Below are 12,241 nucleotides of genomic sequence, written 5' to 3' on the forward strand. Positions count from 1 at the left end.
CATTATGAGATAAAATGTGTTTTTTCTTAGTTTGTTAGTGGCAAGTATATGTGTATTTGACACGAAGCTGGTAGGCTGACATTCTACTCTAGGAGAAAAAGCAGCAGCCATAAAAACAAAATCAAACGTGTTCAGCTATTGTTCCAAAGTTCATATTTCCTCCCTCTTTGCGAACAGCTAAATTGTATGAACTCCGTTGTAGGGAATTCTGCAATAAAGTAAAAATAAGAAGACATTACGACAAATCATCGACACGGCAATCCGTAGATGGCGCTGCCGAACTAAGGACAAATAGCTAACACTATTTTACAAATAAGAAGCTTGTTCTACAACATTACCTTACTAAATAAGCATCTTGAAATTATGTTTTATCAAGAAATATATGTTTGTCTTGTCAACTTACGGAAGCGGAGTGATGTCGCGTGGCTACCGACTGCGGTGATGCGCCGACGCAAACATTAGCTTGTCCTGCACTTTCTGACTCAACTATTTGGCGGGCACTTTCTCCTAATGAATCATCACTCGAGTCGTCTGTAGCAAATTCGGGTCAATACGTAAAGAAGGCGTGTAGCAATAATGCAGAGTTTTCGACACGTTACAGTTTTAATAAGACAGAGTGTTCGCGCCGCATAACATGGAAATAGAAGTATTATTTGTACTTCTGGCCCTGAGATACGGTAAATGACGTACCGGCCCACCTTTCTCAACGAATAGCATGCATTTGCTCTAATGTATTGAGTATTAGCTGTATTTTTAATTTCTAATAGTACGTCGTACTTTCATCGTATGAGTTCCGCCATATCATGTCTAAAACAAAGTTTAGCACTTTTTTAATCATTGAAAGAAGAATTGCAAAATTCTTTTCACATGTACTGAATATATTATACCACAGATAAAATTCCTCTATGCGCCACAATCCATCTGGAGAAGTCAGTCCCTACACAAATAGTTTTATAAACCATAACTACATATTATCCGGCTTAGTTTTTGCTCACAATATGAACAATAATACTACTTTATCGACAAAAATCAATTGTCAGTAGACAAACACGTCGATGCGTCTTGCCGGATTCGAACTAGAAACCGTGAATTTCTGTAATACTAGCACAAACCATTAGGTCATTCGGTAGATTTTTCATTTTTTTTGGAAGTGGTGTTCCTTGAAGGGGCGGAATTAATTATTTTAATTGAAAATTTTTATGAAACGGTATTTATTTCCAGAAATGCCTCTTCTCGACGTCCGATGGCATTACAGGCCGATTATAGCGTATAAAACAGCGAGCAGAATCTTTACGAACATATTTTATCTTCTTTTATGTCTCTATTCTTCTAGGCGGAATTCTGTGCAGGCAGTCCATGATGTAAATACCGTTAGTGAGTTAAGCTGTAGTGTTCTTTTTGGCCACACGCCTAAATGTAAATAGATTCGAAAAATCACCGAAGCACTCTAGGCACTGCCCTCAAGGTCGACTCCATAGCTCTAAGGAGAATGGATATCTGTTGAGTCCACCAGCTAACGCAGCAATCTGATGACATTTAGTTGTGACTGGCTTTTTCCAAAAACCAACTTAAAACTAATAACACAGGGATGTTCATGCAATAACGAAACAAGATATAAGCAATATTAGATAGTAGCAATCCTTCGGATCCAATTTTCAGACCATTAATACCATTTCAGTTTAAAGCAATAAGACTCAGTCTAAAGAGGGAAAGTCTACAGCATATCCGTACCTTTCTGCGCCATTCATCGAAGATGCACTGACCATTGATCAACTCCGCAATAGTTGTGCAAGTTATTTGTGTGCCAAATGGACGGAGAAGTTGACTCCACTATTGACCTTAGCTCATGCATTTCTGTCGGAAATTTGGCCTGTGTGAATTTCAGGCGGAAATCTCAGCCAATCTTGAAAAGCTTACCTAAAAACGATTCGTTACGCCTCTACAGGAGACAATTTTCAAATTCTATAACCATCCAAAACGTGCGAATCTCGCTTAATACCAGGTCCCAATTTGGAATCCAGTAAGATCGCTTGGCTCAAAAATGTGTACAACACGCAGCAGAAATTGCCAAAATTGATTGTACCCGTATTAATTGCACGATTACAGGAATTCTCTAGTCAGTGACACAGCCTATTGTAAAAGCGGCCAACTTTGAATCTAGCCATGCATACATTGATTTAACGTTTGAATTGATATAGATTTTGTGCACATCAACTAGAAAGAGAGTACTTACCAGAGTCAGATACGTGGAGTGTCTTCTTAATGTCGATCTGGCTCGCAGCAGGAGTCATTCCTGGAGTTGAGGACTCTGAATGATTTTTATACCGTTCGCTATAACGAATCATCTGTAAATATGTAGAGACAAACAGTCGACGTAACAATACGATAAAGTAGCGTCTGTAAAGCTGTGATACCAAAGCTGGAATACAAGTTTTTACTGTGTTGCACAATATTATTCCCCATGTGCTATAGATTTATGTTATAGTTTACCAATTATCAACTAGATGCAAGTTAATTTGTCTATCTTAGTCGTAGAATGAAGGTTTACACGTTAGTGAAGACTGTTGGCCGTTTTCTTAAAGATATCGGAGCTCTTTTACTTTGTTAAACTCTGAAGTTAATGTAAAAGTGCATTTGTGAGAACAAATTTCCAATACAGGCTATAAAGCGTTCTATTGAGCATGTACCCCAAAGGTCAAGAAGGCTTTTAACGCTTCGAACCGAACAAGGCGAACAAAACCGAGGCTAAAAATTTGCCTACAAGCGAATTGGATACACTGGAAAACGTAATTCTGTCACTGACAATTTAAATGGTCAGGTTAATCCTACTTCTTTCTTTACCGAAGGAACTACAACAGTATATATACTGTTGGAAAATATCCAAGTATGTGACTATAGGCATAGCGTGTTTAATTAAGAGAGACAATTTCAGGACCAATCTATCCCTAATATCAAGACAGTGATATTAAAGTCACGAACATGAATCGAACACAGCTATAATATGGCCGAACAAGGCTACGATAAGGCAAGATACTCCTCTAGTTAGAGTGTCCTATTGCAGTTTTATCTGAAACTTACGCATAGAATAATTGCATTGCAGGACGCATTGAAATGTCTATAAACGTGAGTTCGTTTAATCATGACGATCGTCGCGCGCCAATTCAAATCGGACATTTATTCTGTGCGAACTACCGGAGTGGGGTAGGCTACCGATCGACTATAATTATCATGTAGGGATAGCTGGCGAGTTATGGTAATCTATTTCTATTTAGTTTATTACTATTATTACTAGGTATCCTAGCGCAGTTGGTCGTAACCCTGCAATTTTTTTGAGCAATCAGCTTAGTTTTTGTTCCATGATGAGTATCACTTAGCTATACTATTGAAGATCTGCGCTTGCCGTTGACGGATTATGATTCACAATTCTGCTAAATTTTCTCATGCACCCACATTTACATTATGTTGATTATAAATAGGGTTAAGGAGATATTTTGATAAGCTACAAATGCCAGATGTAGACTAAGTATCGAGACGCTTCTTTTCTTGATTCAGCTAGTTAATTGCAGCCTTACCTCCCAGCAGAAGCTTGCTGGCTTGGGTTGCCGGAAAGCAAATAGAACAGTTGGTTTTCGACGATAAGTGGGGCTTCCTTGCAAAAATGTTCGTGTCTAAATGCCGTAGCTCTGTTGTTCGAATATTCAGACCATGCGGCCTGTTTTACCGCAGATCTTGCGTATGCTATACCAACAGCGCGTGTTTCGGATGATGAATGCAAGATTCGGTTCGATTTGTTTTGGCTGTATCCTAATGGGGCAAAAACTATTGGCATGGACTAGAGTTTCCGAACACATCGTAATCAACGAAGCCGTTCCCAGATGCACACTAACTCAATCGGGTGTCCGCAGTTTGATATCCAACCCGTGCATCGGTAATGAAGTGACTTGTACATGAAATAGAAGTAGTAAACTTGATGATCAGGACTATAAAATAAAATACTGATGGTGTGTGCAAACATAGCCTTATGATCTATTTAAAAAATGGGAGCCTGTTAAAAACACCTTACCGTTCCTTCTGGAAACTCCAGTTGTGGCCACAAACTGGCCAAAACAAAACGACCTTAAGTAAAGCTCTAGACACATGACAGTGCTTACTAAATTTAACCCCATATAATGGAATGAGTAAATGCGAATTCGTAGTATTTATTTATAGTCTTTTGATAATAGTAACTAAAAAACTGTTAGCTGTGACAGCCTCCTCAGACCAGCCAAGAACGAAATCAGTACTTGTTTTTAGCCATATTTTTCTTTACGTTTTTAATAAAAATAATCGTGTTCTCTAGTTTAACGGAGGTTCACATTAAAACATATTTTACTTTTATCCACGCATTTGGTTTTTTCAATCATTCACTAGAATTTTTCGGTGAACGAACGGCCAGCATATTGAGCTTTGTTAATTTCAGCTAGGTGTTTCTAAAAACTTTTCGTTTACCTAAACAAAACTGGCCTTTACCTAACCTTACATATAGTTAAGATTTAATGTCTATGGGGGTATCCCAGATTTAACTTGTACAAAACGGCATGTGCTATAGAAATTTGGCTTTCTAGCATTTGCAACGATTTTATCGGGATAGGTAATGACAGTTTAAAATGGGGATAAGGCACTGGGCAGGCCACAGTAGTCTTTCACGGCACGTTGTGCAGTGAAGTTATTTAAAACATTATTACCACGACAATATATAAAACTAAAGCTCGTCTTGTTGTAGCTTTGCTACATATACATCGAAAGGAAATATATTAGGCAAATACATTTTGTTTTTATAAACATGGTGCAGTGGTGGAAAACGTATCTTCTTCTAGGGCAGATGGACGGCGTGGGTTTCGTTTTTGTTGAAAAAATCTAATCTAATAACACAAAAATGTGACTTGCTGTGCTGAACGTGAGACTCTACCCACAGTTTCAAAAAAAAAAAACGGGTCTACTATTTATTTAAGCAGCACTGCTCCACTCGAACTTCACTTACAAGCAATAAAATGTACACTTTTTTGCTAATAGGTTTCGATAAGCCTCTATGATACACCGTCTTATTATTAACTGCTTGATTTAGAAATTGATAAACTATGGAGAAAACGAGTTTCTATAAAGGGGTTTAAGCGTTTCTAGCTTCGTAGCGCTTTCGTCCGTTTATCTCCTTCAATGGTCTCTAAAGGCAATTCAGAAAATCTGTGTGTTCTCGTTACAATATGACGCTTCTCATATACGTTAATTGGGAGTCAATCATGGTCATCAGTAAGATGTTTTCAGCTTTGCCTTGCGAGGAGGAATATCAAATGAGAGAAATGAGACAGTAGTTTCGAAACACTAACCTTAACGCTTTTGTTTTTTGTCTCTTTTTGATGGTTTATAACCCCATTCCGTAAAGTACTACAGAAAAAGGTGACTTCGAACTTTCGAGGCGACTTTTGAGGTATGATTCCGGATAGCAGGCCGACTTTACATTTAAGCAACTTTTAAGCTTCGATTAATAAAGTGTTCGCGTTAAACAATGTTGCGACCACTGGAAGCATCTGTTATTTTCTCTATATGGCAATGTTTTCTCACAAACAGGTTGTGTTGTGTTCACGGTACATTGGTGCATGAATCCTTTGAAATCGTTCGACTGACTCAGGGTTGCCACCCAGGGTTGCACCAAGGCCAGTACTGTTAGAGAATTTCCTTGAAAACGATCACAAAGGAAGCTGCAACAAATGAGTGTATAAAACCCTCTGCCAGATACGTAATTACGTTGGAGATGCTTGGGCCGTTTTACGAAACCTGTTGTGTATCATCTAGTCATAACTATATTTAAATGAGATTTGAAAATATTAACAGAACCTCAACATGTTTTATATTTACGAAGAGAATCTTGTATACAGTTTATTGCATGCCTTTTTTTATTTTCTAGTGTGTAGGAGATAGGTTTAGAAGAACGGTAAGGAAGTATATTCTCGAAAAACATAGATAAAATAATTTCGGAATAATAAGTGAATCATTTTAATTATCGCGTGGCACAACAAGCAAGTAGAAAAAAAATTAAGAAGAAACATTTTTAATTTTCATTGTAGAATGCCAGTTGTTAGTGTATTTTACAAAACCGGCGTTTTTTGGACCAGACTGCACCACTACCAAAAATCATTCTACTAAGTAAACTGATTTTGGACAACCTTCATTCTTCTACCTTGTTAATGCCATCGACGTGACGAAAGAACATGTGAGGAACGTATGAATTTGCTAGGAACACACAAGGTTATTAAGTAATAAATGAGGTTTTTTACGGCGTCACGTTCGCTTTCGTCATAAATTGAACATATCTTTGAAAGCGTCAAAACTGTTCAGTATCAGCCCCTCTAGAATACGATAAAGGTCGGCTAGTATAGATGTTACGCTTAGAAGATCGATAGAACGAACAATTCAAAAGGTCAAAACTCGAAAGTTTTAGTTAGAAAAGAAAATTAGGCCATTCGTTTATACCACAGTATGACTACTAGAACGTTATCAGTTTAAAGATATATTGAGGGCGTCGAATTTCGATCATATTTAACTTAATTTCACTAAATCACCACAGAAACAGGTGCGTCACCTATGCACTTCACAGATTAATTCTAGAACAACACTTCTCGCCGCTATTTCACGTATTCGACCATTATAATATGGCTAAGCTAAAGGACGGCGGTTCGAATTGAAATAATTCATGTACATTTTGTCAAAATCGACGTATTTATATAATTATGCACTTTTGTAATAGGCTTGAAAGTGCAAACTTAACAAGTTTTGGCCTGGATACTGAAAATCAGGGAACTCTAAAATACTTGCGGGTGTTTGAGCATGGGTTAAGCAGTCATAACTTTTAAATGGGGAAACATTTGAATCTTGAGCAAGTTTTCTTGGCAGAAGCAAAGCTCAACGCCTAAGTGAGATCAGCAACACAGTAAAGACTGAGCGGATAGGAAAACAGCCAGACAAAAACATTGTATAGAGAGTTACTAAAGAGGATGCCTACATTAGGTGTATGTTAGGTGATCATGTGGACACTTCAATTTCAAGTGGGGATATCCGTCTGACAACAGCTCTAATAAAATTGCCGCCTAAAAATGTTGCGATGACTTCCCTAGCATGGGCAGTGCATGCCTTCATAAAGCCATTTTCATGGTTATTACGCATTCACCGTGGTAGGTATTTGTCTGTGCAAATCCACGATCATACTATATATCCTTTTTACACGTAAGGCTTCTTTTGTCAGATATTTGGTAGCATACCTGTGAGACTTGGTGGGATGTTCTGAGAGTGTGAAAGCAGTTCGTTACTTTCCTTTTTGTCTACTTGCAGTTCATTTTTAGATTTTTCCCTCTGACTTTTTGATTGTACCCCGTATACTTCTGAGATCTGGTTTGCGACATCAGTGATAACTATGCAGCACTTACCACCATTAGAAAATTTCAACGCGTTGATACTACCGTATGCGGAAGCGCCCTGAAGAATACGTTGGCTCGTTTCTTCTAAGCCTTATCTAATCTGTCTTATGTATGTAGGAATCTCTATGTGCCAACGTGCAGGTCACAAAGAGCTCTTTTTGCCGACGGACTTCATTTTGATTCAATGCTCGCTGGCGTGAGACAGCCATTACAGCGTCGTACTCCATACGGTAGCACATTGGTAATCGTTCCCGTTCCACACGGGATTTTTTGAGTAAGTTTGAGCCTTTTACCACTCTTTAGGTACATTTTCTTTATTGTAAGAGCAGGTTTGTATACTGCGCAAATCACACGGAATGAAGTTTCGCCCTATTTCGACATGGCCGGCACATATCAGTTTAGATCTCTATTAATACGAAACCAGATTTTAACGTGGACTCTCTAAGCCGTACTATATAGAGTTAAGGCTAACTAATTATACAACGTATTTGTTACGACGTATACCTATACTGGACGAACCAATGGAAACCTGAAAATATGCACTTTACGTTTTTTAGACACTCGAACTTAGCTAAAAGGATCAAGTTTCGTGCTGGTATTTGTGTTTTGACTAGGATTTACGTTGTACAACCGCATGACATTGCCTGTTTATACATAGCATGTTTATATACTAATATAATTTTATGTACTTATATGTCTACCTATTTAATCAGGTCTGATTAGTTAAAGATCCACACAAGAAGTGTGTTACCCTAACAGATCAAGTAGTGTGTTGTAGATCAGCTCTAAAAGTAAGGTTGTTTAGCCCGAAAACAGACCTTGGACTTGTATTGAACTGGAGTTAACATTACAGGTTTAAACCTTAACCTTTGTTTAGGAAAGACAATAGATCAATTACAGTGAGTTTGTTCCCATACGCACAACAATTCACGTCGCCTCAAGGTCGAAGTGGTTATCAAATTAGTGTTGCATAAATTTAGCGCATGTAGATGGAATCGCAGTGTAGCCTTTGGTTACCGCAGGCAACGTATAGTTGGTGGGCAATTTTGCGAAAAAGGTATCCATTTCTCAACGTATTAGGGATATGTACGACCACCGAATGCTTGCAAAAAGCATCAAAAGTTTACAGCTGCTAGCCTGCTAGAATTGACTTGTTTCTCAAATACTCGAGATATAACTGTTACTACACTTCATACAACACTTCCGATATGATTTTGTCCGATCTGCTGGGAAAATACCATCTTCGTGCTTCAGAACGCTTTGTCTATTAAAAACATAGGAAAGTAAGCGCCAAAAGACGAAATACGTTCCCCAATATGCTTAGTTTAAGCACTTTTCACAAAAATTCACTAAATGCAGATAAACGAAACTGTTATAACTGTAAAAATAAAAAAAAAAAAAAAAAAAAAAGGTTGACTGCAAGACAAGACATTTTAAATTCCTACAACGCAATACTGCCTTCAATCTTGTGGGTGATAGTATAAACTAATAGTAAGCCAGTGACAATGATTACTTTTTGGGCATCACATGAATTTTTTTACCTAGACCTGTGATAGATGGAAGTTGGAGCATGTTCGTTCTGCAAATAAATATACACTTGCTCTAGTTCAGCCACGAATCTCCTCAGCAGATCGTTACCAGTGTTCTAGAATACGAAAAGGTATACCATCATGTTTTTTTAGGACTCTTGCGACCTATACGAAAATCTGACTTTATAAAAGCAAAAAGTTTATATTCTCCCATATCAAGCAGCTGCTCTCGATTGATTTTATAAATATTTGGTTTCCACCAATGGTCAAGTCTTGGTTTAAGCCTATATTTTTTTACATCAATACGTAAGGTATATCGATATATGAAGCCCTCTTAGATATTATCATTCGTCGATGTGGGTCATGTATGGTTGCGCAATTTGGCAGGTATTTTGGCGGCATTTGCACAAGCTGGACCTTTGAACGGGCAACCCGCCCGAAGTTCACTCTAAGCGCTGAGAAGGTTTGCTGAGCGGGCTCAGATTGTTACACATATCTACTTATACATTTCCTGCTATAAACTTCAAGAGTACAGAACTGAACTAGCATAGTGGTACAACTTTAAGCGTTACTTGCGTGTCCCATTGTATTAGATGGTTTTAGAGACAATCGTGTCCCTAGCTAGGAAGGTATAGTCCCTCACGTTAGTGCGTATCAATCCGCGGACATCCGAATCCGGGACGCGAGGACAAATCCGCCGATGCTATTATTTGCTGTCGGACTTTGCTATTGAGGGCAATCCAAAGTGAGGTACTTTAGTATCGGAGTAATGTTAAGATTAAACAGCTATCGTGCTTGATCTTGTCACAAAGGGGAAACACTCAGGGTAGCAAAAGATAACCCTGAATAAACAAATAACATATATGTGCGCGACTGATGTGCACAGGTTGAAATTTGTGTTGCAAGTAACCAATCCAAGCACGTCAGTGACGTAAATGTGAACCCCATGTTTTCTTTGGGCATCTTCTATGACGGTTATATACGATATGTTATGTATGTATAAATGCTGACATTTCTAGTCGAGAGACGATCCAAATGGCGGTTCAGAGTGCGAAGTCCGACGCTGTGTTGCAAAACACGTCTCGGATCGGTATAGCATTATCGCAGGACACATAAATTGTTACACAGATATAAACTAATTGGTGTGAAAAAAAATTTATCTTCTACCACACCTGTTACCATATCTACACTGTATATAACACACATGTGATGCCCCAAAGCGTGTAACAAACTTTACTAAACTAGGAAAATATTATCTGAGGAATTAGATTATAACGGGCTTGCATAGTTTGTTGTCAAATGTCACCGCATTTTGCCGCCACTGACCTGAATAGGATTTGATTGGCTATAGTTTTGTGCGTTGAATCTTGCCCTACGCTCTCTTTCAATTGCCTCAAAAGCGTAGCCAGGAAGACCTTTAAAAAACCAAGCGCCAGTCTTTTTCCACACCTGAAACACAGGAGCAGCCATTTGTTAAGCACAAAGTCATATAGCTCATATGGAGCCAATCTCATTTTAAATATTTGCATCTTATTATTTAAACGGTGTGTACCGATGCTAGAACGTGCAACGCCGTATGTGGCACGGCAAATTTTCCCGTGTAACCTCATTATAGTTACATAATGACTTATAATAACATACATACACATAGACTACATATTAAGGCGTACATAATAATCAAATTTAAAAAACGAACTACATGCCGAAGCTTACAACATAAACAAAAGGCCGAAAAAAAAAATACACCAATTGGCATGACGGTTATTCTTCGCTCGAGACTTTCGGAGAAATAAAGCATCATGTTTAGATTTAGACTATTTGTATTGCAGTCAGTGTACAGCACAATCTGTATACCCATGCGACTTTTTTCTTTTGTATAGTAAACATAACATTTATATAGATTTATTTGAATAAAATCTTATGGACTTGCCAAAAGTTATTATTTGTTATGTATGATAGATACATATAAGAAAAAGGCATTTATATTGAAACAGCGAAACTAACTACTTCAGCAAATGTCGTTGCTAACGGATACTATCCAAATTTAATATCGTTTAGAGATGCTTCTAACTGAATACATTAGTCGGTCAGAAGACGATAGATAGATAGACATACCTTTTTTTTGAGAGCTTACCAAAAACTTATTTGGTGCTTGGCAGGATGCAAGGGACGTTGGTGCCAAACATCAAATGATATACTGACAGCGTATGCCAGATGCAAGGAAAGGAATATATCTCTTGAGGTGGTCAGAAGGAGCTTTTCTTAGTGGAAAAAAACAAGCATGCGAAATAGGAAATGAATTTAATGGTACATCACAACCTTCGCTGTTGTTTCATGTTTCACCTGGCTCCAAAATAATATTTAAAGCTATTAGTTGTTAAAAGGTTGGGATCCTTAGAACCCAGTCTTTTGTCTACATCCGAGCAGATCAAAGAAACCGTTTCCTCCATACTGATGAACATCCGAACTGTTGCCCTGAATGTAGCAAAGCTTTCTGCCATGCCCTTCTCAAGTTACGTCAAGACCGAAACCGCCCTTTTATATCTGTATAAAATAGTGTCTTGGTGAAAATTTGTCGCTATTATCCTTGACTGGGGTACTCAAGAGTGAGTACATTAACCGCTGTTCCCACGAAACCTAGGTTGCCATTTATGCGTACGCCGCTACGTACTACTGCTAGAAATAGAAACAAATCGTGCATCATGTAGCATCTTGAACGAGGATGGTTATTTACGTTATCGTCCGTGGACGCGTGGGTGCTGTACGTACCCTCCAGACGGAGCGTTAAGCGTCCATCTGATATTGCAAAGGTAATTTGCTTACTAAATTTAGAGACATGTGGTGGCTCGAAAATGACTATAAACACAGTTCGTTTTGTCTGGGGGCCAGCTGTCTGCAGCAGTACTTAATAACAGTGAGCTAAGGTGTTTATTTAGACAAAGAAACCCTGTCCGCCCAAATTTCAAATGAACCAAATTACTGGGTTTGCGAAATAGCGATTGTCTAGACACGAACTAACCTATTGCAAACGGATGCTTACTATTCAACCGTACCTTGCGGCTAACGCTGCCTAGCCATAATCCGTAAATATGGAAATAAACCGAATGAAAAGTCTATTCTATAGAAGGATTTGCGCGTAACACACATCCTCTTTCTACCATTTTCGGGGTAAGGAATTATACGAATTATAGGCGAAATTTCACGTTGGCGGCAGCCCGTACCGCATATTGGACTAAAGATCATTGACATTTAATGATGCTGGTC

General features: G+C 38.3%; 1 protein-coding gene across 7 annotated transcripts in view; it reads right to left on the reverse strand.

The window, feature by feature from the left end:
- The window catches only part of LOC111263599 (uncharacterized), a 33,835-nt gene that overhangs the window by 3,120 nt on the left and 18,474 nt on the right, over positions 1-12,241 (reverse strand). For all 7 annotated transcript variants that reach the window (XM_022838813.2, XM_022838814.2, XM_022838817.2 and 4 more), the window contains 3 exons: positions 10,304-10,426; positions 2,234-2,345; positions 404-531 (listed from right to left, as the gene is read on the reverse strand). In XM_022838813.2, the coding sequence (XP_022694548.1) occupies positions 404-531; positions 2,234-2,345; positions 10,304-10,426 (363 nt within the window). The remainder of the gene's footprint in view (positions 1-403; positions 532-2,233; positions 2,346-10,303; positions 10,427-12,241) is intronic.

Source organism: Varroa jacobsoni, unplaced genomic scaffold (assembly GCF_002532875.2).
Source record: "Varroa jacobsoni isolate VJ856 unplaced genomic scaffold, vjacob_1.0 scaffold_776, whole genome shotgun sequence".
NCBI classification, from domain to species: domain Eukaryota; kingdom Metazoa; phylum Arthropoda; class Arachnida; order Mesostigmata; family Varroidae; genus Varroa; species Varroa jacobsoni.